The 26,721-nt window shown below is 44.3% G+C and overlaps 1 protein-coding gene and 1 long non-coding RNA gene across 4 annotated transcripts; one reads left to right on the forward strand and one right to left on the reverse strand.

The window, feature by feature from the left end:
• Window position 1: 1 nt before the first annotated feature.
• On the reverse strand, window positions 2-25,138 carry LOC132461736 (rho guanine nucleotide exchange factor 12-like). 3 transcript variants are annotated; one of them, XM_060057054.1, is made up of 37 exons: window positions 24,616-25,138; window positions 19,719-19,813; window positions 17,809-17,907; window positions 16,915-16,964; window positions 16,457-16,514; window positions 15,660-15,940; window positions 14,908-15,021; window positions 14,466-14,594; window positions 13,872-13,997; window positions 13,653-13,751; window positions 13,424-13,534; window positions 13,149-13,247; window positions 12,566-12,608; window positions 11,744-11,849; window positions 11,079-11,216; window positions 10,880-10,912; window positions 10,452-10,566; window positions 10,156-10,270; window positions 8,997-9,242; window positions 8,572-8,731; window positions 8,121-8,281; window positions 7,650-7,796; window positions 7,169-7,254; window positions 6,738-6,863; window positions 6,215-6,329; window positions 5,988-6,088; window positions 5,512-5,589; window positions 5,157-5,232; window positions 4,737-4,886; window positions 4,188-4,272; window positions 4,040-4,087; window positions 3,785-3,879; window positions 3,237-3,602; window positions 2,516-2,743; window positions 1,789-2,021; window positions 1,123-1,195; window positions 2-866 (listed from the first exon to the last, which is right to left on the reverse strand). In XM_060057054.1, the coding sequence occupies exons 1-37, from the start codon at window positions 24,645-24,647 to the stop codon at window positions 835-837; spliced, it is 4,449 nt and encodes a 1,482-aa protein (XP_059913037.1). In that variant the 5' UTR covers window positions 24,648-25,138; the 3' UTR covers window positions 2-834. The 3 variants fall into 3 exon arrangements, with proteins under 3 accessions (XP_059913037.1, XP_059913038.1, XP_059913040.1); XM_060057055.1 differs by lacking the exon at window positions 14,466-14,594 and having other exon boundaries at window positions 24,616-25,137; XM_060057057.1 differs by lacking the exons at window positions 14,466-14,594; window positions 14,908-15,021 and having other exon boundaries at window positions 24,616-25,137.
• LOC132461738 (uncharacterized) lies at window positions 7,566-8,702 on the forward strand. Its single transcript, XR_009526670.1, has 2 exons — window positions 7,566-7,628; window positions 8,565-8,702. It is a non-coding gene; the product is annotated as an uncharacterized LOC132461738 (long non-coding RNA).
• Window positions 25,139-26,721: the final 1,583 nt, after the last annotated feature.

The raw sequence follows: 26,721 nt of genomic DNA on the forward strand, positions 1-26,721 counted from the left end.
GTGTGTGTGTGTGTGTGTGTGTGTGTGTGTGTGTGTGTGTGTGTGTGTGTGTGTGTGTGTGTGTGTGTGTGTGTGTTTGTGGGGATAAGGTCAATAGAAAAATGCCTGAATGCATAAACACACAAACATTAGCATTAGTAGTAGAGATTCATATGTATAAGCAATAGTGATTCATTATCATTTGCGGAAATGGTTCAGGGACAAAAAGTTGTTTCTCAAGTGTATTCACAAATGTGAAACCCTCAGGTAAACGCTCAATAGTATCTGAAGAATTCCTCAAATGACTATGCTAGTTTATCTCTTTTTCCGTTTCTTATAAGCACACTAAAAGAGATGCCGAAGGAGGCAGTAGAAAAACATGACCTTTAAGGAGGGTTGAGGAGGATCTGGGGCAAAGCAGGAATGTGAGAAATTTCCCAACAGGCCTTTGCTTGGAATCGGTTCTCACCCGAATCTGATCTAGTTTCATGGTAATGCTTGGATGAACTACGGAAATACATTCCTAGATAGCATTATTCCTAGATAATGTCAGTCATGCCAAATCTTCCCTTATTCTGTGCAAATTAATTCTTCACTTTGTATAGTATAGTATATGTTACAGATGACTTGAGATATTTTGCATCCGGTTGGTTTATTATTGTTCATGACTATTATACTCCTATCTTTGGTTTATTGCTCCCTGTTATTAATATTTTATCATTCATGCCCTGCATTTTTATGAGAGAGAAAAATGCATATATACATATATATATATATATATATATATATATATATACACACCTTGTGTGTGTGTTTGTGTGTGTGTGTGTGTGTGTGTGTGTGTGTGTGTGTATGTCACCGCTCCTCTGACGAGCAGTTTGCCTGACCTATAAAGAAAGAATAAGAGACACAACTAAATAATCATACGTTCAAAAGAGAGCAGAAGATAGCTATACAGAATAAAAAGGATCACAAAAAGGAACAAAATGACCTAGTGCTTTGGGTTGTGTAAGTGCTTGTTTGTAATATATAGTGTATACATTTTATGGAGTGTATGGAGTATAAAGTGCATAGCATATCCAGAGTGCAGAGTAGAGGGAGTCTACAGTGCATATAGTATTGAGGGTAGAGAGTTTAAATTACCATTGTACTCCTCTGAGTCAGCAGGCCTTTCGGTCACAGTATGACATAGCTGGTTATATCTATCCTCCACGCCCTGTAAGGCAGAGTGTTTTGAGTCAGCAAAGTGAACGGTTTGGCAGTTAGCAGCTATCTAAAATCTGTCATCTGCGGGTGACAAAATGCAATTAATTATGATCGGCTGAAACAATGCATGTCTAACTCAAATGTTTCTAACTCATACATTTATGCATTACTCTTATTACATATCTTCTGTATATTTTGTCTTTATATTGTAATCGTATAGCAAATAACTATAACTGTCCTTTCTTGTATGTCGTGAAACCCAAATGCCTGATGTATTTGGGTTAAGAGAATACATACATCACTTTACGCTAAGGGTACATTAATTAATCATTCATTAAGATGAATCAATGCAGTTATAAGTCGTCACTTACAATTATCTAACCGTTAACGAAGGGTCTAGTAATCATTCATTCATGGTGTTCATGACTAAGGTAATGCGGTTCATGTGAACTAAGATATTAATTTATTCTTAGAAGATAGGGTTAGTTAGATGCTATGCTCTATAATAATGCTTACTACTGCATGAACTACTGTTAATTACTCTTCCATCCCTATACCCTGATTTTAAAGTGTCCCCAGACGCCATCTCAGTATAAGGGTTACCTTGAGGTGCTGGAGGCTTGCCTGCAGCAGCCTCAGGTGGGTCATGAGCCGGCGGCTGAGGTTGGGGCCCGGGACGCCGCCGTCCCCGTCCGCCTCGCCCGTCTGGGAGAAGGAGGACAGCAGCTTGCTCAGGTCGATCCCGGGGTCTCCCGGAGCTCCATCTCTGTCGTCATCGTCGTCGGTGTAGCTCTCCTCTGAGCCCAGGAAGCAGGACTCCAGGACAATGTAGCCACCTGCGCGCATATGGGTGGAGAGGGTGTGAGGGTGGAGAGGGTGTATGGGTGGAGAGGGTGTATGGGTGGAGAGGGTGTGAGGGTGGAGAGGGTGTGAGGGTGGAGAGGGTGGAGAGGGCGTGGAGATGGAGGGAGGAGGACATGAGCTCAGGTGGAAGTAGTGTGAATGTTACTAGGTGTGGTTTGTAGTGTGATTGATTCTTGTGTATTGGTTATGAGTTGTCTGATTTTCTATACAATATAACGTTTATAGTTATAATTGTATAATGTTATAATTTATAAATAACTTCATACCATCATCATTTTAAATATATACACAAACATACAATGCTATGTTGAAAATGTCATGCAACATAAATAATGATATACTCTGGCCTGGTAAAAGGAACTTGGTTAAAATCCCCATCGTTTAGAGAGATGGAGAGATAGAGAGATGGAGAAGTCATGTGGCCCACACTATCCCAGATGCTTTGAATCTGTTGCTCACTCCTCACCATTGACTGCCGGTCTCTCCACCAGCCCAGGGTCTCGACGTGGCAGCGCTGGCTCCTCAGCCCAGCCAGCAGAGGGCGCCCTCCTTTCCCAGTTGGAGTTCCTGGCGTTGTATGGGGACTCCTCCGCAGGCTGATCCTCAATCTTCTCCTCCTCCTCCTTCTCCTTCTGCTTCGGCCCCTCCTCTCCGATGACCATGTGCTCCAGGAGGAGCTGCTTCAGCGTTGCCACTGGGATATCATCACAACAGACACACACACCGTTCCTGATCTATATGTAGTTGTACAAGGCTCATCAGTTAGATTGGACAGCTAACAAAGGGAGGTGACCAAAAGGAATACAAACAACTACATGCTCACTGCTTCTACTTCATGAATAATTGGAGATTTGGATGAGCTGGCAATACTACAAAACATTATTCGAAAGCTAACAAATGACAGGAAGTCTGTTCCAATTCTGATGCTGGAGGGAGCATTTTGCTTGCTTCATTATTTAGTAAACACAGCAAATGAGATCACTGTGCAACAATTTAAGCTAATCAGTAACCGGCACTGCAAAACCAATGTTTATATGCTGTACCTCTGTCCGGGCTGCTGTGTTTAGTTAATCTTTCAGTTGGCAGGGCAACCAATGGGTTTACCGGAGCAGAACTCCAAAAGAACCCCACAAACTAAGACCTCAGTGTAAACAAAGGGTGGCGAACATGCATCCTAAAGTACCCACGTGTGTTCAGGGCGTCTTCGGCTCTGGAGGAGCACGGGGGTTGGTCTAGGGCGAGGGGCGTGTCCTCGTGGCTGTCGATGGCGATGGCGTGGCGGGACCTCTCTCGCAGCAGCGGCAGCCGGTCGACCATCTCTCCGTCCAGGAAGGCCTCCAGCTCGTCCACGTCTACCACATCGTCCTCCTCCTCTTCAGCCTCGTCTCCTAGTTTTCGCTGTCGGAGAGGGCCTTCTTGTTGTTCTTCCTCATCGGCCCTTTCCACCCGGGCCGACTCCCCGTCCTCCTCCTGGTCTGAGTCGATGCTGTCAAAGGGGTTGGTGCTGGTGGTCGAGGCGTTGGCCCGTGGAGCCGGGGACGTGTCGTCTTTATCTGCAGGGTGACGGGGAAGACATGGTAGAGCCGTGTTGTTTTGAAGGGCACCGGTAGCACGGTAGCAACCCCTAGCTTGAGCGCGAACTAGGGACTCGTCGGTGCAGCGATAACAGGGTGGTCATCGATCTGTTTGTTTAGAAGGAGTGTAGAAGAGGTAGGGGGAGCTGGACGTCTCCTACCTGTGGACAGTGCGCTTCCAGTCAGGGAGGGGAGAGGGTCCCTACTGGCCGGGGCCCTCCCAGTGTGGGTCAGGTCAAGAGCCGTCTGCCCAGCGCTGAAAGAACACACATGCACACACACGTGACCTCAGTACAAATAGATGGATGTTCAGTTCAAATACAAGTGGTTGTCTTGCACACACACACACACACACACACAGATGAGTGAACAAGCACCACTGCTAACAGGGAGAGGGGGGGAGGGGGTGGACTCACAGCCTGGCCTTCATGGTCTCTGCACACTGTGTGATGAGACGCTGCCACCTGAATGAGAGGAGCGAACATGACAGCGTGAGAGAGCAGCAGCAGACCAAAAGAGAGGTGCTAGAATGTGTAGAGCTAATATTATGACAGGTGGACTTACGTCTTCTGCTCCGACACGGTGTGCGCAGCCAGCTCATAGATGGCTCGGTTACCCGACGTGGAGATCACAAAGAAGGACTTGGCGTCTGCAGGGGGACAAACGAAAAAGAGATAAATCAATAAATAAATGTCTCCTCATCCTCCAACCAGCTGATCAGAGCCAATATAATACGTTTATTTTCTTTTTTTGTTGTGAAAATAATGAATGACATTGGCGTCAGTATCATTTCGAAAGAACTGTATTTTAGGCACGAAGTGCAAATTTACAAAAAAAAAAAATCAAATAATTTTTGGGGAAAATGCTGGAATCCTATAACGGTACCACCGCCAATTGACTGGTCTGTGGCGCCATACGGATGCCTAAAAATAGGTTATTCAATATTTGTGTTTAAATGTCAGCCATGACAGTAACTTTCCTGTCCTCCACATCGAAATGTCTGTACTTGAAGTTAAAAAGTGCTTCATCGTCACCTGACTTCTATTCCAATTGTATCTATACATCTCCACGGTGTGTTTATCTACACAGTATATGTCTATGTCTGGTCCCTACCGGTGGCCACGGGGCGCACTAGCACGTTGTCGAGCTTGATGATGGGGCTGAAGGTGCCCGCCAGGTTCATGCTTTGACCCTTCAGCACCAGCCGCTCGTCCTGCTTCTGCAGCAGCACCAGCACCTCCTCCAGCAGGATGGAGAACAGCTCTGCACACACACACACACGACGCACACGACGCACACACACACACACACACACACACACACACACACACACACACACACACACACACACACACACACACACACACACACACACACACACACACACACACACACACACACACAGGAGATACAGGGAGGGAGGGATGGATGGAAGGAAGGAGGGATGAGAATAAGGTCACAATAGAATACAAGACGGTCAATATTAGTGTTTCCAGTATGATTTAGCTTGGGGGTCGGGGTTTCAGGGCTTACCTATTGACTTGTCCTTGTTGACCTTCCAGGACAGAGGGCCCTCGTAGACCATCTTCCCTTTGGTCAGGTCCAGGTTCTGGTTCCAGCAACACGGTAAATCATATGTATACAAGGAGCATCACTTAATATCTCATTTTAATTTGTATTTCCATCCTGAACTTTTTGCTGTGAAACCATAAATGTCCCATCTTGGATTAATAAAGTACATCTGAGTAATAATTTTTGAAATTTTGATAAAAAGTTGTAGTGAATTGAATATTCTGAGTGTATTTTCTGCACAGATACATATAAAGACTAATCTTCTATACAGGGAATAGGAGGTTGAATGGGATGGAAAGCAAGGTGGCTATCTGACCTTGAACTCCAGCACCATGGGGTTCTCACTCTGCTTCAGTGAGGACAGGTCTAACCTCCTCTGGTAATCCTCCAGTCTCTGTGGAGAAGCAAATACAGTGTTTTAACGTGTTGGCCAAAGGAATGCAGATAAAAACTGAGAGAAAGCATAACAAACGATAACGTTGTTCAGTCTCTTGCAGTAGAATATTTTTAATGCAGGACACTAAGGAGCCAGGAGACTTCTTGCTCAAGGATTCCTACAGGTAGTCTGCGGCCATCGGGGCTCGAACCCAGAACCTTTTGGCTGGGAGGCAAACTGCCTAACCTGTAGACCAGGGGTTCCTAAACCAAACTATGCATATTTAACATCATTAAACTGAAGGAATCTTGCCAATGTCAATTAGTCATGATCTCGGCAAAGTCCTTTAAAGTAAAAGAGAGGTTCTGAAGGCGTCACACTTATTCCCGTTCGTCGTTGGCCACCAGGGTGTTTACCTGTTTGTCCTCAGCCTCCTTCACGGCCTGGTTAACGTGGCTGAGGATGTCCCGGCAGCATTTCCCCGCCTTCCTCACCTTCTCTCTCTCTTCACAGTCCTCTGCAAAAAAAAATTACATGATTGATCACCACCCTCCAAAGGCTGCCCGCATGTGTCGGGTGAGTGGCCACCAAGCAGCCGAGCGTGGTGGGGAGGAGAGTGTTGAGCGCATGAAAGCCAACCTACCGGTGTATTTGGCTAATCTCTCCAGAAGCAGGGGATATTTGGTCAGCCGCTGCATCTCTATGGGGATGATATCCTTCAGCTGTAAGCGGCGGCACAGGCGATTGCTCTGGGCCTCCTAGAGGGGACAAACACCATAACAGGGATATAAATAAGATGCATAAAGTTATGCAAGTAGCACAGGGTCTGGTAGAAATAAAATACAGTTGTCCCCGGTGGACTTGTTTTATAATAATAACTACGGTAGGTTAACTTGGTTTTGTTGCCTTTAAACAAGTGAGTTGTCTATGTGAACCAAAGATCTAAGACAAACAAGAAATGGGGAAACAGGAAAATGGTGAATTGTTCTCAGATGACCTTTGGATTAAAAATAGTACAGGGTTCCACTACTGCCCTCTGGTGGTCCGAATTTTTTTATTACAGCTTTATAACATGACACATATATTCAATATTAAATTGTATGTCTTCCTCATCTCATGTGCTGTAGATATGTGAAACTTATTGTGGAGGAAGTGTAGACAGTGACCTGGATAAAGGCATTGAACCGCTGTTCTTTCTTCTGCCTGGTCTTGATGATCTCCAGAGCCAACGGCTGGTTGCTGCAGAAGGTGCCCACAGCCTGCCTCACTTTCTCCTCCTGCTCCCCGCCAAACTGAACACACACACAGGCACACACACACACACCCTGGATATGAAAAAGAGCTGAAAGATTGGGTTATGGAATAAAGAGCACTTGCCCATTCAAGACATTTCCTTAGATGGGCAAGAGTGTTATGAAACTATCATAGGAAAGGGAGGCGGCAAGAAAAGGGGATTTACAAAGAGTTTCACTTCACATGATGTGTCATTCAAAGTTCCTTTTTTATTTTATGTTATTGAATGCTCCAGCATTTTTATCATCATACTTGCACAATAAGACGTCAGGGGCAAAATCGATTGGTGATCTATTGGTCGTACCCAGGCCAAGAGATCGTCTCCAATATGGCCGATCACTGATGTCTCACTCCTTCTCCGTATGGTCGCCATCTGTTCCGTGATGGACACTGGTACAAACACAGATGCATGACTTTGTATTCACCTTTCCTAGCGGAGGTGGAATATGATAGCATTGACGTCACGTTTAGTCATTTATTTTAAGTACCGCTTCATCCATTTTAGGTCAGCTAACTTTTAATTCAAATGTTATCTATCAAATCCAACTATCATCCTACTCTTTTCATCATCCAGAGTTTATATCGTCAAGATGTGTACGTGAACGATTTATTGTCTAGCCCTGTTGAAGGGTCACTGAGATAAGAAAAGTGTGATAAGTCGAAAATATCCACTATAACAGGCTGCTGTAGATGTGTATGTTTGTGTGTGTGTGTGTGTGTGTGTGTGTGTGTGTGTGTGTGTGTGTGTGTGTGCATGTGTGTGTGTGTGTGTGCGTGTGTGGTACCGTGGAGCTGCATGACCTCCAGCAGGTTGGAGAAGATGTGGTGGATGTCCTCGGGGGACAGGAAGGCGTCCCGGCTCAGCCGCTGGTAGAACACCGTGTCCAGCACCCTCAGCATCTGGAGGTGAGCCTGCTCCGTGTAAAGCAGCTCTACACACACACACACACACACACACACACACACACACACACACACACACACACACACACACACACACACACACACACACACACACACACACACACACACACACACACACACACAAACACACTCGGGCACACATCAGAAAAGTTGCCATTAAAACATTTCAAAACATCAGGTTTTTTTTGTTGTGGTACGTAGTGGGATGGGTTGTGTGCTGTTTTATGTTTTTGTGCGTGTTGTTGTGCATGCTGCGTTTGTTCTGTGTTTTTATTGTAGGTGGTGTACTGTTGCACAGTGTGTAGTGTAGTGTAAGGTGGAATAAACCTCACCGTTGATGACTTCCTGCCTCTTGACTTCCAGAGGGGGGAGGCCGGCCAGCACCTCGCGGCTGACCAGCCTCTGCCAGTTCAGGGGGTCCTCAAGGCCCTCTATGGGGGTCACTGCACCGGCCTGGTCGTCTTCGCTGTGCACCTCGCATGGACTCATGGGACTGGGGGAGGCAACCATTATACATCCAGAGGGGACAAGGGACAGCGGATGGGGAAAGGGGAGGGGGGAGAGGAGGGGGGAGAGGTGAGATGAGGAATGGGAGGGGGAAGAGGGGATATGTGGAAGAGGTTCATCACCTTGAATCTCGCAAATACGAATTCAGCAATTTCATTAAGGTGGCGTGAGTGTGATTGTGACTGTGTGTGTGTGCGTGTGTGTGTGTGTGTGTGTGTGTGTGTGTGTGTGTCTGTGTGTGTGTGTGTGTGTGTGTGTGTGTGTGTGAGTAAGTACAAGCAAGTGGCTTCGTTCTCCTCCAGTGGTAGTTGCTCAAGGGTAGCAGGGCTGAAATCAAAGTGCATGGCTGAGGCCGGCGAGGGAAGACACTCCTGGAGGTCCCCCGAGTAACAGACACTGTCGCTCTGCAGCGAGGCCCAGGACAGAGGAGAGAGACCTGCGGAGGACCATGGAAGAGGAGAGAAAGGGGTCGGGGTATCAGTGTGAAAGCGGCCAAACAAAATGGCTTCCTAGATGCGTGTTTGTCTACTGCACAGTTACATTCGTGTTTTAAGGGAAAACTAGTTATCTTAACACAGAAAGTGTACCCAACATTACTATAAGATGCAATGCATGCCTAGCCCATAATATTCCACAGTAAGAGCACTAAAAGAATGCTCAATTACAATTACCAGTGAAAGATACAATAGTTGTGTAGCTACCGGAGTCTGACTCCTGTCCACAGCTTTCTGACGACTGATTGGATGAGACGCTGTGGAGCAGAGGAGGGGGGACGGCACCGGGAAAGAGCTGGGGACCCGCATCCGGTCCATCACCATGTTGGTTGCCACGGATACGGGAGCTGGATGGGATGGGGGGGTCTGGATGCTCTGGGATAATGCTGCTGAGGGGCGGCTGGGGTAGTGGCTTCGGGGATCGCTGTTTGTTAAGCTCCATCGCTTTGGAGACTAGCAGTGGGTCAACACATTAATGCACACATAACATGACGCACATGTATTTCCACACACACACACACACGCACGCACGCACACACACACACACACACACACACACACACACACACGCACACGCACACGCACACGCACACGCACACACACACACACGCACACACACACACACACACACACACACAGACAGTTAGAGTAGAGGGTTTTATATTAATGGGGTGTTCCTGTTAATCTAATAGGTATTCTGGCATTGCAAATATTCCAGATTATTACAAACTAAATCACAAAGGAATTGCCACACAGTTTGGCTTTTTAACATTTCATACTAATGGGTTTAACACATTTTATCCTGGTAAACAAAGCTTTGAGAGAGGTTGAAATGTTTTCATTTCTAAATGTTTCCCAACAAGGCATGCTGCAGATATCTATAAACATAATATTATAGATATGTCAAAAACATTTGTCAAGGGTCTATTTTTTTGGACAATTTTAAAGAGACCCAAAGAAAAAGAAAGGAAAATATAACCTTCTGACCTCTTGCCTCTTTTCTCAATTTGAAATATTGCATCATAAATTAATTTTGGTATGTGATAAAATATGAACTTTAGTGAGTCCTAGCTCAAACAACATAGCCATCAAACGTGGGTTGGATTGGCTGATTCCTATTGTTGGCTTACTGGATAGTACACAGGCAGGAAATAACATTGTCCTACAGGAAGTGTGCATCAGGAAGAGGGTCACTTCAGTAGAAGACACTACATATAACGACTCAAAAGGGAAGACGACATTCCAACAATAAGTTTTCTCATAACGTGTGTGCAGCATGTGGATGACTATTTATTCGTAATTTAGCAGAATATGGCTTGCAATAAATGCGTTAATACCTCTTGGTGACTCCTATTTTTGAACTCACCGTAGGTGGAGTCCACTCGGCTGGGCCTGCGTGGCTGGCCGAGGATGTTGGGAAACCGAGGCCTTTTCACCTTCTCCTCCCCCTCCTTCTCTGACTTGCTACTCTTGCTCTGTAACTACAATTTGTTTGGTTATGGCAAAGCTGGAAGCCGAATTGTGCATCTTTGGTGGTATACATGTATTTTAGAAAATGATCCTTTTATGGTTATATATGCTTATTTATATATTTTGTGTTTGTGTGTGTGGTGTGTGTGTGTGTGTTTGTGTGCAAGTGTGTGTGTGTGAGTGAGACCCCACCTTGATCTTGGGAAGGAAGTTGATGCGGATGCGTTTTGGTTCCAGGCTGCGCGGCTCCTTGATCTTCACTCCGAGGTGCTTCAGGTAAGCCAGCATGACATACTGCATTGTTGCACTGCGAGACGCAACGAGAACAAAAACGCACAAAATGAACTCTTGTCAAACATGTGATATAGCTGTTTAATGTAGAGAAAAAATATATCAAAAAGGAAAGAAAGAGTCCCATCCCTTTTCGTTTCTTGAGCACCTCACGTAAGTCTATGGATGGTGTTTGGATTTTAATGGACTTTGATTCTGTTTATCACCTGGATTTAATTAAGTATTGGTGTTCTTTGTTTTGTAATGAAATTTTTATAAAAATAATTATAAAGTGCCTATTTAAGTGCATGTAGAGCCTATTTATGAAATCATTATTTCTCGTATCTCACCACTTCTCTTCTTCTGCGGGATGTGGTGCCACCCTACAAGAGACAAAACAACATGGAGGACTTCAACAAAAACATACAAACCATTTATATATATATATATATATATATATATATATACATAAACAAAGAGCGAGAGCCAGAATAGATACATGTGATTGTGATGATAGGGCTAGGGTTAGTGTGCAGGGGGTCTCCTTACAAGATGTCCTCTATCTTGGAGACGATGTGCTCAGCACACGTGCACTCTCTGTCGGGGGCCGGGTGGCCCCGCTCCCGCTCCAACTCCAGCCGACTCAGCTCCGCGTCCGCCAACGTCAGGCCCATGCTTCGCTTCTGCCTGCCAGGACCATCCATCATCGACAAGACAGGAGAACATCATTAATAACAATGGGTTATTCATTTATTAAAATAAGATCTGTAATATAAATATAATATAATAAATAAAGACATGGTTATATTAATAAATATGTATAGAAATTATATGAGAGGATACGTTAGATATAGAAGTTCTATATTTAATTGACCCCGACCTAAGGGATGAATGCAATTATTATCTTCACTATCTCGCTATCTTTCATTATTGCAACTGACTGGATAAAAAACAAATAATTTAAAGATATAATCATAGTACAATAATTGTTTTGCAATTTAGATATGGTTCAGGGATAATGATATGATTAGATCTTGGATCGTTTTTTATCAAGAACCCCTGGTCAGGGAGAATTTTGGAGGAATGATGGATGTTCTCAAGCCTACTGCATGAATAATATCAGGCAAGATAGCATTTGAAATGAATCTGATAACGGTGTGTTTTTGTATGTGTATGTGTGTGTGTGTTTGTGTGTGTGTGTGTGTTTACATTACCGAAAGTCCTCCAAGTTTTTGTGGATGTCGGGTAGGAGTGCTTCCTGTAAGAGCTGGGTGTACTGTTTACAGAGTTCGTCAGGGATCAACTCTAACCGCCGTCGGTCTGCATCACACACACACAGACACACACAGTCACACACACACACACACACACACACACACACACACACACACACACACACACACACACACACACACACACACACACAGACACACACACACACACACACACACACACACACACACACACACACACACACACACACACACACACACACACACACACACACACACACACACACACAAACAAACACACATCCACGCATAGACATGTTATTCAAGATAAAAAACATTTGTCATTATGCTGATAGCGAAGAAAGAGATACATAAGAACCTGGGACAAGCAGAAAGAGCACAGAAATAATAATAACAATGAGTTTAATTGACTTAATAACTAAACTATTCAAACAAGAATACTCTGATCTTGACTGTTGACTGCTTCGTATTGAATCTTGTTTTTCAGTAAGCCAGTCATGTGTTGAATAGAGCTGTATCCGTCCAATTAGACCAACAAGCACAACGAAGGTAAAGGGATCACAGTAAGTGTTTAATACTGTCAATGATTAAACACACAGGGGATAGGTGACCCAGTGGTTTATTGCAGGACAGTGTGCTAGGACATTAATACACTGCACCAAACACAATAAACAACAATAATACATTGTAGATGATCAATGATAAGATAATAATTACATTAAATTAGTTTTCAAGGTAAATGATCAATCTGTGACATGGTGAAGATAGGGACTAAATTCTTACCCAGTTCTACTGACACAGATTCTGGGACATGTACTTTAAGATTCTGTTATATGGAAAAAAATCATTATTACATTATGATTCATACACCTATTTATCTAAGCGGTGAATATATTTCCTTCACAAACAGTATACAAAAGACTATAAGGAAGTTATAAGGAAAAAAATCATTATTACATTATGATTCATACACCTATTTATCTAAGCGGTTAATATATTTCCTTCACAAACAGTATACAAAAGACGAAAAGTGTTTGCAGTAGACACGTCATCATGACATGTGAGCATGAAGCGTACAGATTTGTTCAGTAAGTTATTGCTGTTTGTTACTGCGTACATGCTGTATGCTCTGCAGGGCTTTATGTGCAGATAACACTTAGAGTCAGAAAGAGTAAGAGAATAAGAGAGTAAGAGATTGTGAGAGAGAGAGAGAGAGAGAGAGAGAGAGGGTGAGAGAGAGAGAGAGAGAGAGAGAGAGAGAGAGAGAGAGAGAGAGAGAGAGAGAGAGAGAGAGAGAGAGAGAGAGAGAGAGAGAGAGAGAGAGAGAGAGAGACAGAGAGACAGAGAGACAGAGAGGATGACTTACTGCAGTGGGGTCGAGGAAGAGGGAGTGGAGGTCCATGAAGATACGTCTGCTCTCCTTGGAGCGGGTCTGCTGGTGAAGGTCAGCGTACAGGTAGCACAACTACAGGGGAACACAAGGAACAGATCCACAAGGGATTGATGGCAATGGATTCATTGCATCAATATCAATTTGATATTTGAGGCTGAGAATTATAGATAGTGGGCTGGGATACGCAACTTGCATTGGAATGAAGCGTAGTTTAAAGTCTGCGTTTATGTGTGCGTTTGTGTGTGTACCAGAGGTGCAGGGTCAAACTGTGAGACCACGTGGTGGAGGAAGGCGGCAAGGTGTGCTGGTCTGGATTTCAACGACTCCATGCTTTGGAAACAGCTGCACTGGCCATTTATCTAGAAACCACAAAGCACCACTCAGGAAGTTGACTCACTTCACACCAACAGACTCTGATACAGTGAGAAGACTCAAACTTCCCTTCACTGTTTTTTTTTCTGCAGTGTCACTGCGTACCTGTTCCTGTTGCGTGTCAAAGTAGTCGTCCTCCGCCCCGATGATGGGAGGGTGGGCTGGAGATGGGGGTGTTCCCATGATGCACTGCGGGCCAGGGTTCTTCAAGGGCATGAGAATAAGACACAACACTGAAATATAATACTGAACGTGACCATCGGTAACCGAGTGATACTGTGTCGGTGAAGGCTTGTGTGTGTGTAGGATGTGTGTGTGTCTCACCAGAGGGTAGGGGTCATCTTGGTCTGGAGAGGGACTGAAGTGGGGGCTATCGTCAAGGTTCGTCTTTGGGTTGTGGCAGGGCGTGTCACTTTGGCTAGGGTAAACTGGGAGGGGGCTTCCCGTCACCTAACACACACACACACACACACACACACACACACACACACACACACACACACCGCGAATGTACACACACACCGCGGATGTACACACACACACACACACACACACACACACACACACACACACACACACACACACACACACACACACACACACACACACACACACACACACCGCGAATGTACACACACACGCACACCGCGGATGTACACACACACACACACACACACACACACACACACACACACACACACACACACACACACACACACACACACACACACACACACACACACACACACACACACACACACACAAAGACAAACATTAAGACAAAATTAAATGTTTAGTCTGGAGCAAAATGCTGGAAAATCCCCAGCCAAAAAAGACCTTATCACAGCTATTTTTAGGGTGATGATAAAATGGGCCCCTCTCGTCATTAGGGAAAAGTGTATGTGCGCAGCATTTTACCACTAGTTTCCTGTTGTTCTTTAAGCCGGCGAGCGCTTCTGCATTGTACTTCTTATGAAAACGCCACCACAGCAGACGGAGACAGTGGACAGAGTTCATACCAGGCCAGTCAAACATGGTTAGACTGCTCTGAAGAATAAAGGTCCAAAAGGTCCAAAGGTAAACCCTAACCCTTACCCGGCCGTATCATAAATGAACGGGAATGATGTAATGACGCCAGGTCACAATATAACCCAAGGCCCGCCTTACAACCACATAATAACATCAAATCAACAAATCTTTGCTTTATAAGTGAGAATTATTTTTCTCAAATTCTCTGAATATCAATACTCACACTTGTGCGAATAATAATATTCCATTAAAAACATAAATCCAAAAAGAATTCAGTCAAACACTAGACATGATGCCAAAGTGTTGAAATAGAGAGCGGGCTTCTGCTTACGAATTGACCGCCTGCTGACGACCAGAGCTTGTCGTTCAATGGGGACGAGCGTTTCATCTGCCACTCCGACAGCACGGCGTCCCCATCTTCATTCTGACCAACCAGAATGTTGCTCTGAAACGTAATGTATGTAATGACTAGCCAGTGTCATTTTTGGTTTATGCAGGTTTTCTTCTATTATTATTATTTTTTTTTAAAGGTGCCATATATTATTTTATAACCTCCCACTACTACATGATTCTGATGTCCACTCTTAAGCAGTGAATCCAAATGGAGGGTGGGTGCACACTACAGAGCCCAGACTTCCGTACAAAGTGCACCCCAAAATATATTTACTCATATTGTTTTTACAGAGCAGAGCACAGAGTATACACGTAGCAGGGCTATATTCATTTGCTCACTACAAAACTGAATTGCACTTTGGAGGTGAACATTGTAAACTGCTATTCTGCGACCGTCGTAACACTGCCGTGCGCTTTGGATGTGAGGGGGTTTGGGAGCAGGTTCCAGGGGGTACTTGTCAAGATTGAGGTTTTACTTAAACCTAACGTATAATCATTTTGATGTCAAATTTTGATGTATAATTATATTTGAAAGGAAAGCATTTCTAGTAACGAGCTGCACTGCTGTGACATGAGACGAAAGAGGTTGGAAAACACTGCTCTGAAGCACATCAACCTATAGACACATAGCTCAAAGCAGTACATAAAACCCATCCATAATAAACTAGTTCTACCACGGTGTGTCCTTACCCGGAGAGGAGTGGGTGGGCCATCAATGTGCTGCTGCTGCTGCTGGGGGCTACTGTTCATGATGTCATCGGTCAAAGGGCCCCCCTGCTCCAGTATTGGGGGCTGAACGAGGGGCGTCGAGAGGGGCCCGTCTCCTTCCCGTCCCTCTGACTTCTGTAGCTCCCCCTCCTCCTCCTTCTCAACCACTCCCTCCTCCTCCTCCTCCTGCTCCTCTTCCTCTTGCAGGGCCTCACTGAGCCCCGGGGGCTGGCCCAAAAGTGTCAGCGCTACGTAGGAACCCGCTTCACAGGGGGTAGGGGGGAGTGGGGGGGGAGAGGGGGGAGGAATGGGAGGTCACAGAAGGAGGGCAGTGTGAGTAAGTGAAAGAGTGGGGGTGTCATGATTGACAGCCAAGTGTCTGGCTTCATTAGAGACTGTGTTTTGTTACAAAGCAAGGCAGTAGCTCGAAGGCTAAAGGTGATTTTAGACCGGAGAGGAAAGTTTATATCGGGGCGGCACCGACACACGATTTGACTCCCCTCTCTAGTGGGCTCCGCTCCACATACTATTTATTTTGCTGTAAATGGGGGATGCTACTAAGAGGGACAGGGAAAGAGATATTTGTCTAAAATCACGTAGACTCGTCACCAGCCAGGAACAAAGAAGAAGATGAGACCACTTGGTTTGTACTGAGAGTTGAGGCGTTGTTCTTTCTGTTTCCGTTTGAAGGGTTATTAAAAGCAATAAAAGCATAGTGTGTAGTAATCAAGTGTAGTAATCACTGATAAGCTATGTGGATAGGAAACAGGCACACTTACATTTTATGAGCTTGACCACTTCTATGTGGTTGGACTGCGTCACTAAGGTCCCGTTTACCTGCAGAAAAGAAAAATAAATACAAGTGAATGATATTCAGAATAGAAAAATATGTTGAAATAAAAATAAAAATAGCCACACAGTTTGGCCTATCATCCTATGATACCACAGACGTATGCATATCGATTAGCGAGTGCAACAACGTCATTATCAATAGTCAGTTGTTAAAGAATAAAAGGTTATCCTCGTCAGCTCTGACCCAAGCTCTGAGGTGAAAAGAAATGTTGATTGCATATCGTCTTTAAAAGTATTAGTTTCTGTGCAAAATACAATTCACATTCCTGTGCAACTACGAAGTTAAGAAGTTCAAAATGTTAAATTTCTATAGCAGGTATTGAACTACAATAAATATATAGAACAAGTTGCCAATGTATGCGTTGAAATGTTAATCAATACTCACCTTAATGATTCTGTCACCTGTTTGGACACCTGCTCTCATTGCAGCACCATCTAAATGACACATAACCCAAGACAGTTGACCATTCTAATGTCCTTTTTTCTGACTGAAATCATGTTATTCGGTGCCTGGCTGAGTGACTCAGCTGGCCTGAAAAGCGCATAAAAAAAAAATAGGTGCATTCAATTTGAATGAGCTTTGAGGCTGAATTTTGTTCTCCTGCTCTCCTGACTCATAGTGGAAATCACTTTCAGCTTTAAGTGTGTTGCTTTATTTCTCCTTAGTCGCAGACGAAAGAAAGGGAAGTTATATTTCGGATAGCAACAAAAACCAATGAGACGTGTATGAGACGTCACCCTCACCAAATTAAGTGGACTCTGTTCCTGTTTTTTTAGACAGTGTGACTCATACAGTCAGGGCCTAGGGCGGCAAATGTGTTCGGGGGCGCCCTCTGGTGGTGCCCTTAATTGATTATTATTTAATTATTAATTAATTGAGGGAAGCCTTGTCTAGGGCGCAAGCCCTGTCTGGGGTGTAATTTAATGTCGAGTCGCCTAGGCCCTAGGGCACCGGAACGGTCAGCGCCGGCCCTGCATACAGTGGGTATGATTTTTGTGATTCTAAGCGACCTTGGGTATTAGTTATTATTAACTCTGTGAAAGTCAAAATGTATCTTTTATCTTTTTTTTCTGTCTTTTATTTTAATGTTGCATTTGGTTTATGCCAAAAGATTTCCTCGCCCCTCGCCCACATTAAGATCCCCATAGGGGTCAAAAAGAGACTGTGTGGAGAACCACTCATGAACCTCCTATTCCAGCTTCTCATAATAAAATAAACATGTTGCCATGTGTGTTTTTCCTGTGAGAGCCAACTTGAGTTCCATCTGCGGAGGCTCACCTTCTTTGACCATCTGTACAAACACCGGGTTGTCTCCACTCACTGTCAGGCCAAAGCCATTCTCATCCCTCTGGATGATCACGCAGCGCTGCACCATACCTGCACGTGCACCCACACACACATCCACACACACACACACGAACACACACACACACACACACACGCACGCACGCACGCACGCACGCACGCACGCACGCACGCACGCACGCACGCACGCACGCACGCACGCACGCACGCACGCACGCACGCACGCACGCACGCACACACACACACACACACACACACACACACACACACACACACACACACACACGCACGCACACGCATCCACACACACACACACACACACACACACACACACACACACACACACACACACACACACACACACACACACACACACACACACACACACACACACAGATATAACAGATATACACATATAAATATGCATACACACACACCGCCTTAAAATGATAAAGATAAAGGGCAGTGTGCACAAGACGATTTCACTTGTGTGGAAAAAACTAATTATTGCAGCCAGATGTGGAGCTTATTCATAACAAGCTTTTTGGTTCCCACTGAAAACATGAGCATGAGCTCTGACGTTTCACTGTTTCAAGCATCACTCGATAGGTCAAGTAGAAAACTATTATATAAGGTAAAAAAAACGAACAATATTATTAATGAAAGCTTTGGGACGGCCTCCAAAAAAAGCTATCGTAATCACCTTCAGCAATCCTACATCAAAAAAGAGTGTGTTCGATGTCGACAGTAGACTAGTGGCTAGGCCGGGGGGACGCCTGGGTTAAACCCCGGGTAGGAATTGTTACGTATTTTAAGAATCTAAGCTACCCACACATAGACCCAATGATGTAGGACCAAACATCTAAGCCGTAAATACTATACATAGCCACTAGGGGAGCAAGACCTTATTGAAGGCGGCTCCACCACAGAAGGCATCACCCAAAGAAGCCGAAGCCAGCACGGCACCCCGGCCACGCCCACTAGGCCACGCCCACTTAACGGTCTCTTACCTGTGCACCCAGTGTGAAGAGGCCAGAGATTTTCAGCGACACCCGCGGACAGCCACGGGCCTCTGCCCGTGGCTGAAAGTAGCCAGAGTTATTATCTCTCACACGTGTTCTACACGACTCCTAGAATTCCCTCTGTATAGCTTCACTTACCATGCCGAAACATGCCGACGACTTTATAATAAATGAAGTGAGTTCAAAGCAACCCGGGATTGGACAACTTTCTTCGAGAATATGCAACAGAATAAGTAGGACCCCCCTACCCCTACCTCGACCTCATAACACGCAACACTCAGTGAACCCTGGCTCGATTCCAAACTAAGAGTTTACTGGGTGACAGAATCGACTCTCCACCTCCCCCCTCTCCTCATTTCCATAGCAACTGGGGACATCCATCACCTAAGCATGAGACCACACCAGCCAAAGAGCTGTCAACCCTGGTAGGTTAAAATCACCCGAGACTAGGCTGCTACTGCTCTGCATTGATTTTAATTTCTATAGTTTGTCTCCGGTCGTCCTTGTGTTTGGTGTCCCAGTTGGTGTTTTAGACCCCAACTGTTATGTTGGACTAAACGGCCAAGAGAACATGTTTAATAGTATGATAATGTCGTTTACAACAAGACAAGCATCGTTTGGTGTGAAAATAAATAGTAAATGCATGACTAAGGGTATGCTCAGAGTAGCCAAACTCTCAATTCACATCTCAGGGTGTAGGTTTTTTATATGGGGACAACTACTTAACACATAATCAAACACAATTAGGATCAGGTGTTGCAAATTTCCATTGCATTGACCTGTATTTGCAGTTTAGAACCCCCCCCCCCAAACACACACACACACATTTCATAAATGATAATACTATATATTAAACCTCACCTGTTGGGTCAAACTCATGCTTGAGGGAGATGGGGGACTTGTCATTCTTGGGTTTCTTATCTGCAATCTGGTCCTTATTGAGAATATTAGGGGTCCTGTCAACAAGAAAGGAGTCACACTCAGCTAAAACTCATACACACACATATCACAACATTGCAATAGGAATGTGAATAATTTCATATTTTGGTAAAAAATGATATGGCATAGAAGTCACGGACAATGTCTTTGTAGAAATTATTTAGCTAATGAAAAGGAAAAATGGGAACTTTTCATTATGATTGGAAACTATATAAATACTTTTTTAGACATTGCCAATTCATCAGACCTAACAGAATTTGTCTCTCAATCATGGTCATTCTTTAATCCCATGAGTGGGTGAGTCATGTGAACAAATGTCAGGTCGATTTGTCAGTGTTAATCATAGGTTAAATCAAGACTCAACACACAGATGTTAGGGAGCGCAACAATCGTAGCAACATAAATAGAATACGTATTTGAGGTGGAGGAAAAAGTGTTAAAATCATATTCAGTGCCAAAACATTGGGTGGAAAAACCCTCATATTTCTGCCACAGTTCCAGAAGCATAAATCTGCGACTGCACTTAAAAAAAAAAAGTACTTCCCCTGCTGCTAGAGTCTACACCAATACTCCGTAAGTAAACCGTCTTCCCCTCTGATAGCCTAGCAACCAGACCCTACGAGAGTGCAATTCTTCCAGCTCCAAAGGCACAGTGTGATAAGAAAAAAAGGGATCCATGTGTTCCAGCACCACCTCACGTCTGCCTCCCCCAACCCCCAACCCCCCCCCCCCCCCCCCCCCCCCCCCACCCTCCCCCTCCTAGTCACCCTAGTCAGTGGATCCTGCATTCAAAATCTGCATAGATTACACTCATCTCCTCCATCCTCTGCTTCCTGTCGGCTACAGACCTCCTCCTTCCCACTTCCATCAGAGGGAGGGGGTGGGGGTATGGTGGTGGTGGTGGTGGGGGGGGCTTCGGGCGGAGTGGGGCAGAGGGCTGTTTATCTGCCTGTTCCTTCCTCGGTGACAATGGGGCCCAGGTTGCACTCTCAACAATGGGCCGCTCGCGTCACCGCCAAACGCGTACGGCTGAGCTGCGCTGCGGCTCTGTGGGACATATTCCCGGAAATAATGGGGGCTTCTGGCTTTGCTCCCATTTCCCGAATGTGGGAGAGAAGTCTGCATGGATGAGTAAGAGGGGGGGGGGGGGGGGGGATAGGAGGGTGGGAGTAGAGAAGAAGGAGGCACTGAAATGTGTGACAGTGGGCAGAAGACAAGAGGTTATTTTGGAGGGTTTGATGTAACCCGGTGTCCACCAGCCTACGAGGAACCATCCTGTGTAAGATGTTAACGAAATGCTCCAGAAACATTTGACCGCATGAAAACAATGTTTTACGCAATAATAGAAGCCCCCTATGTTTGGTTTTGCGGTGGCTACGGAACTAGACATAACATATCAAAGTAACTCTGGTCTACCAGCCAAAACACCAGTAGTGCTATAATGGAGAAGGAGAGACGTCTAGGATAACGATTATCCTGTCCAATTTGGTTACGTCATGAAAGAATCGCTTAATATGCTTTTCCTATGGGGTCTGAGAAGATTAACGGCAGATAATGAAGAGGCTAGACAGATCCGTGGGTAGAGAGACGCATAGATGGGTAGGTGGTGTCTGACTAGCTATACAAACTAAATCTGACTTGAAATGGCCACAGTTTGGCTACGATAAGAAAGTAGGAAAGAAAGTGGAAACATATTCAAATTTAATTGGGTACACTATTAGTTGTTATTTTCTAGCTAAGATACCCAGGAGTTTCCTCCCTTTTTCTCTCTTTCTGGTAATTGTGCAACCGGCCAGAGGGAAAAGAAAACTATAAGCAACAATCCACTTATGTCTTGGAAGCTAAAAATACCAGAGAACCCCTTGGAGACTATGACAGGAAAGCATTCGACTCCAAAGGGTTGGAGATAGAAAACTGATAGCCCGCCTTAAAGCCTGGAGCTTACACTTTATCCTGCTCGCTGCTTCATTTTTGGAAGTGGGGGCATTAAAAGCTGCAGGCTTTATTGGGTTTTGATAGGATCCAGATCTTCATGGCGATTTGAGTGAGGTGGACTTGACTTTCTGAGCTGGTTCATGCACTTAAAACACCTTTTGACCCTTACTTGGAAATAAATTATTCTCGTCTAATTTATTCATTCAATCATTTAGACATGTCACTTGGACTGCAATCGTTCAATGGTAGTGAACAAAGAACCCACTCAGGGAACAGCGTCCATAAAAATAAAGGGGTATAAAAGCGCTCATTCTTAGCAATGCCAGACTCCGATCAAGGCTCAGCCATGATTCATAAATGCCAAGTTCACCATGAATGCTTTGAATTAACTTGAACACAGTCCTAGCAAATCCTTGCTGAATACAAACCTAAAACGGCACCATGGTAAAATTGGCCCTTGTATCATAACCAGCAGTGTCGAAACAAGCGCACTCTGCAAAGGTTAGCGGCCCTGTGGAGCCCGGACAGACATTGTTTACAAGTGATGTCACCACTTCCCGTGAGAGCCTTGTGTGGAGTGGGTGAGTATGTGTATGTGTGTGCCTATATGTGTGTGTGTGTGTGTGTGTGTGGGGGGGGGGGGGGGGGGGGAGGGTACACCCAGATCAGCAAAACAGAGTGACAAAGAAGAGGGATAGAGCCAGCCCGAGTTTTGTTGCTTCTAACTTCCATTATACTCCAGGCTGGCTCCGATAGACAGCCTTTAATGTTGGCTGGTTTAATGGCCTTTTAACTAAATATATGTATAACATAACATAAAATACACAGTATGGGCAACATGCAGCACTTTAAGTTTAAGTTCTGTTTCTGTTTTAAGAACTGGCTAAATTTAGTGGCTGATTAGATATTTATCTGGAGGATTATTCTATGGTATGGATGATAAATAAAAGGGTTATATTTGGGTGATTGTTGCAGTGTAATGTCTAACTACATATTTGTTTGTAGTTTCACTAGCCATTGTATTCTATTTGCTGCATGAATAAAGTGCATGTATTTGGAGTGGGAGGAAACCCGCACACCTGGAGGAAACTCACATCAACATGTGGAAAACACGCCGATCGGCCCCAGCCGGGGCTTTGGAAGCACCTCTTGCTGTGAGGCAACAAGCCTAACTAGTGCTTTCTCACTGTGCAAAACACGGGTAGAAATGCACGCACGTACGCTGCAAAGTCCTATGCAAAGAAGTTCTAAAAAAAATTTATGATCTACAATTAACCTGATGACTCTCTGATCCATAAAAGGGCTTTTTCGGTTCTCAACATGTGTTTGTTAAGTCATTAAGGAATCAGCCATTGGATGTATTCTTCGACAAGGAAAGTGTAAATGCTCACGCTCAGTCCGAGATGGTACTACACCACACAATGGCTATGCCAGCAACATAAGAGGAACCTCTAAACCGTGTTTAATAATAGGCTTGGTTGAAATGTGGTGGAGTAGGCGAATGTTGTGGGCCATGTCATCATAACACTGTAACCAATTTCTAAACAGCCTTCACCATTTGATGTCAAAGTGGTTATCGTAGTGGCTGGCTGATAAACAGCTGACCTTGAAGCAGTTTGAGCTGTGGCGAGTTTGCATGGATGGCAATGGTTACAATGTCTTTCATCTCATGTCAACGAAAGGCAAATGTTTCCTTTAACTGGAATCTTTAATGCGAAGTGTCTGGAAAATGAAACCCTTTTTTCCTTCGGTCATATTGATTGAAATTAATGTATTTAGACAAGCAACCTGGTATTCAGGTCAGTTTGGTACAGGCCGAAGCACACCCACGACCTGTGTTGCTGACTCCACACCAAGGGGAATTGGTTTTGCATCCCATAGACTGTTTGGAGAAATAGTTAAGTAATAGCAAACTGCAATCAGACAGCAACAGTCATGTGTTTTAGTGATACCTAGCAATCCAATTCGACAAACAACATCAACGAACAAATAATCAATTCTTAACAGTCTTGAGTTGAGGGAAACTTCTGGAATCAGAAGGCAGTCACGCTCATATGAAGCAAGCAATCATGGGGCACAAAGTCAACCTCAAAGAGTCGATACTCATAGAGCCGACACTACAACATTTTGGTGGCATTAATGTTACTTCCAACTGATCAATATTTACAAGCACAACATGTTTCGTTTTTTTGAACAAAGTATTTCATGTAGGCCCATAAATAATGCCCCGATTACTATATAAAACTGAAGGCCTTGAAATCAAAAATCAAAGCAAGGCAGAAGCAAATGGTTATTGGGGGCATATTTTGCCCAAAGGAAGGCCACACACTTCAGTTGTTTGGCCCGTTTGTATGGGAATGAGTGAAACACAGAATAGTTTATCTTGTGCCTTGAGGGACAATCAGTGTGCCAAGATATTTCATGGAGCTCCCAATAAGCATGTGAGGATCCCATAAAAAACATGTTTGTTACCAAACATTTGTAGAGGTCTTCATAATACCTCTGACACCTTTTTTTTATTTTTTACTTTTTTACTTGAGTAACTGCAGGTTACTCATTGATGAGTTTGTCCTCAGATGGGGAGTTCTTTATGGCTGCACCCAGACCCTGTTGTAGATGTCCCTGAGGCCTGTGTAGCCAGGGACTTAATCTGGCCCAATTATACCTAATCAGTTATTGCAAATGTAATAAGCATTGTTCTACCAGAGATGAGGCTGTCCCTAAAGTTTGACTTAAGTGTTCCGCGTCACTCTGAGATAATGATAATGAGATAATAACCGCATGCTCAAATGCAAACATATTCCCAGCCAGTTATTGGGGTGACAATCAAAGTATGATTTGGCAAAGTATAACATTAAAAAGGGAGCATTAGAAGCAGCATTACCTGTCAGCGAGAGTTGAATGTGTACCACTCATTGGGATGTCACTTGCGTTTCCTTGGACTTCACCCGAATATCATTCAGCCACAACATCTAACTATCCTTTAATTTTTCAATACTCTCTTTTAATGCAGTTCAATAAATATACTCGGAAGAATGTGTTAACTTGTATCCAAAATGACATGTGGCGTGTGATTTCCGTTTCGAAATCCCACCGTAGATGTTGAGGCGAGGTAGAGGATGATGTAAACAGAGTTCACAAGAAACGGCCGACACACTTCTGTAATGACCAGGCATCCAGATGCAAAGATGTTGGAAGAAAATGTCGAATTTCTGCTATTTCACCAGCCGTTGTCTTTCAAAATAACAGTGCCGACACACACACACACACACACACACACACACACACACACACACACACACACACACACACACACACACACACACACACACACACACACACACACACACACACACACACACACACACACACACACACACACACACACACACACACACACACACACACAACAACTTTTGCGTGTCTAACTTATGTTCTGTCCAAAAGATAAAGTTTGCAACGACGAGCCGTTACGTTAGATCGATCACGAGTTGAAGTCCAGCAACTTGTTTGTATTATCCTTTTAAGGTGGATTGGTTTGCTGTAAATTCGCTCCACTTGGTCACTCCTAACAATTAGTTGTCTTCCGAAATATAGTGATGGTAGCGAAATTTCCCCGGTCGCCAGTCCGTTATCCTGTGTAGGATGCAATTGCGTCAATGTTTTCCTTACATCCAAAAGCAAACTTAATCATGATCCTGGAAATGTCAGCTTCAGACCTCAGAAACATCCTTGACACAACGTCCTAGAGCTCAGTCGAGTGTGTTTTCCACTTTGCTCCGTGTTTGGCTGGCACAGCAGTTGACAGCGAGCTGCAGAAGGAGAGAAGAAACACTGCCCCCACCCCTAGACCAACGAAACAAAAATAGAAGAAGATTCGTTCAGTTATCTCGAACAATAAGGAAATAAACTCATCACGGACAAAAGGTATATACATGCATGTCAAATTGTAATTTTATTTTACCGAAATAATTCAATGCCAAGCCAATGCTGCAGTGGTCCATGCAGCCTAGCAGTTATAAGCCTTGTTGGTCAGATTTTGTGTTGGGTTCTCCCAGTGTGGCAAGGGTCAAGGGTCTAGAATGGAGGTTCTCCGTGGCCCCTACTACGCTCATCAAGTGTGACTGAAGAAAAAAAAAAAAAAAGATAATTTCTTTGAAAATATAATGGGGGCACCTTAAGGCGCCAAAATCAGGCCTATAAAGAAACGTTTGCATAGATTGTCTTTGTAGGTCCTGTCTTATCATCACCATAACATAATAATGTTCAATTGTTGGCAACCGAAGTCTGCTTCCACACCTTGAGGTCCCTACATCATAAAATAACATAAATACATAAATATACATAAATATATTACATAAATAAATAAAAGAGCAGCTCTGAAGTTTGCACGCTAAGAATGTCGACATTTTTGTTTGGCTGATCAGAGATACTAGCAACACATTATTTTAATAATTAATGTACCCCTACCCCTCATGGCATTGTGAAGGTGTAGAAACATCAGGCTATGCTTGTTTGATGGACAGGGAAAGAACTACTAGTCGGATTGCATTTATTGAATGCAAACTGTTTATTTATTTATCAACAATTGGGAACAATGGGCTTTTAAAAAAACACATGTGTCTAACCATGGGGGCCTCATTGCACTCCTAGCTGGACTGTTAAGTAGCGGGTTGTGGAGTAGCAGAAACAAGGCACTCCCTTAGGCAAAGGTTAGTCAAGAGTGTAATGCAGTATGTATTGATTGATATCGGTAAAAAATGTTGGAGAAGAAGCAGGCTGCATGGTCTGTATCTCAACAGTCCCCAGAGAAGGCTGCCCGTGTCCAGGAAAACACACCAAAGCCACTGGGTGAGGGTCAGGGCAACGCGGCTGAACGGCTGCCCTCCACACTGCACTATGAGTAACTAATGAAATCAGGTTCAGGTGAAACATATGACGCACAGGAGTTTTTAACAGCATTGGCTCTGATAACCATGAAACGCTCTTC

This window comes from Gadus macrocephalus, chromosome 7 (genome assembly GCF_031168955.1).
Source record: "Gadus macrocephalus chromosome 7, ASM3116895v1".
Taxonomy (NCBI): Eukaryota; Metazoa; Chordata; class Actinopteri; order Gadiformes; family Gadidae; genus Gadus; species Gadus macrocephalus.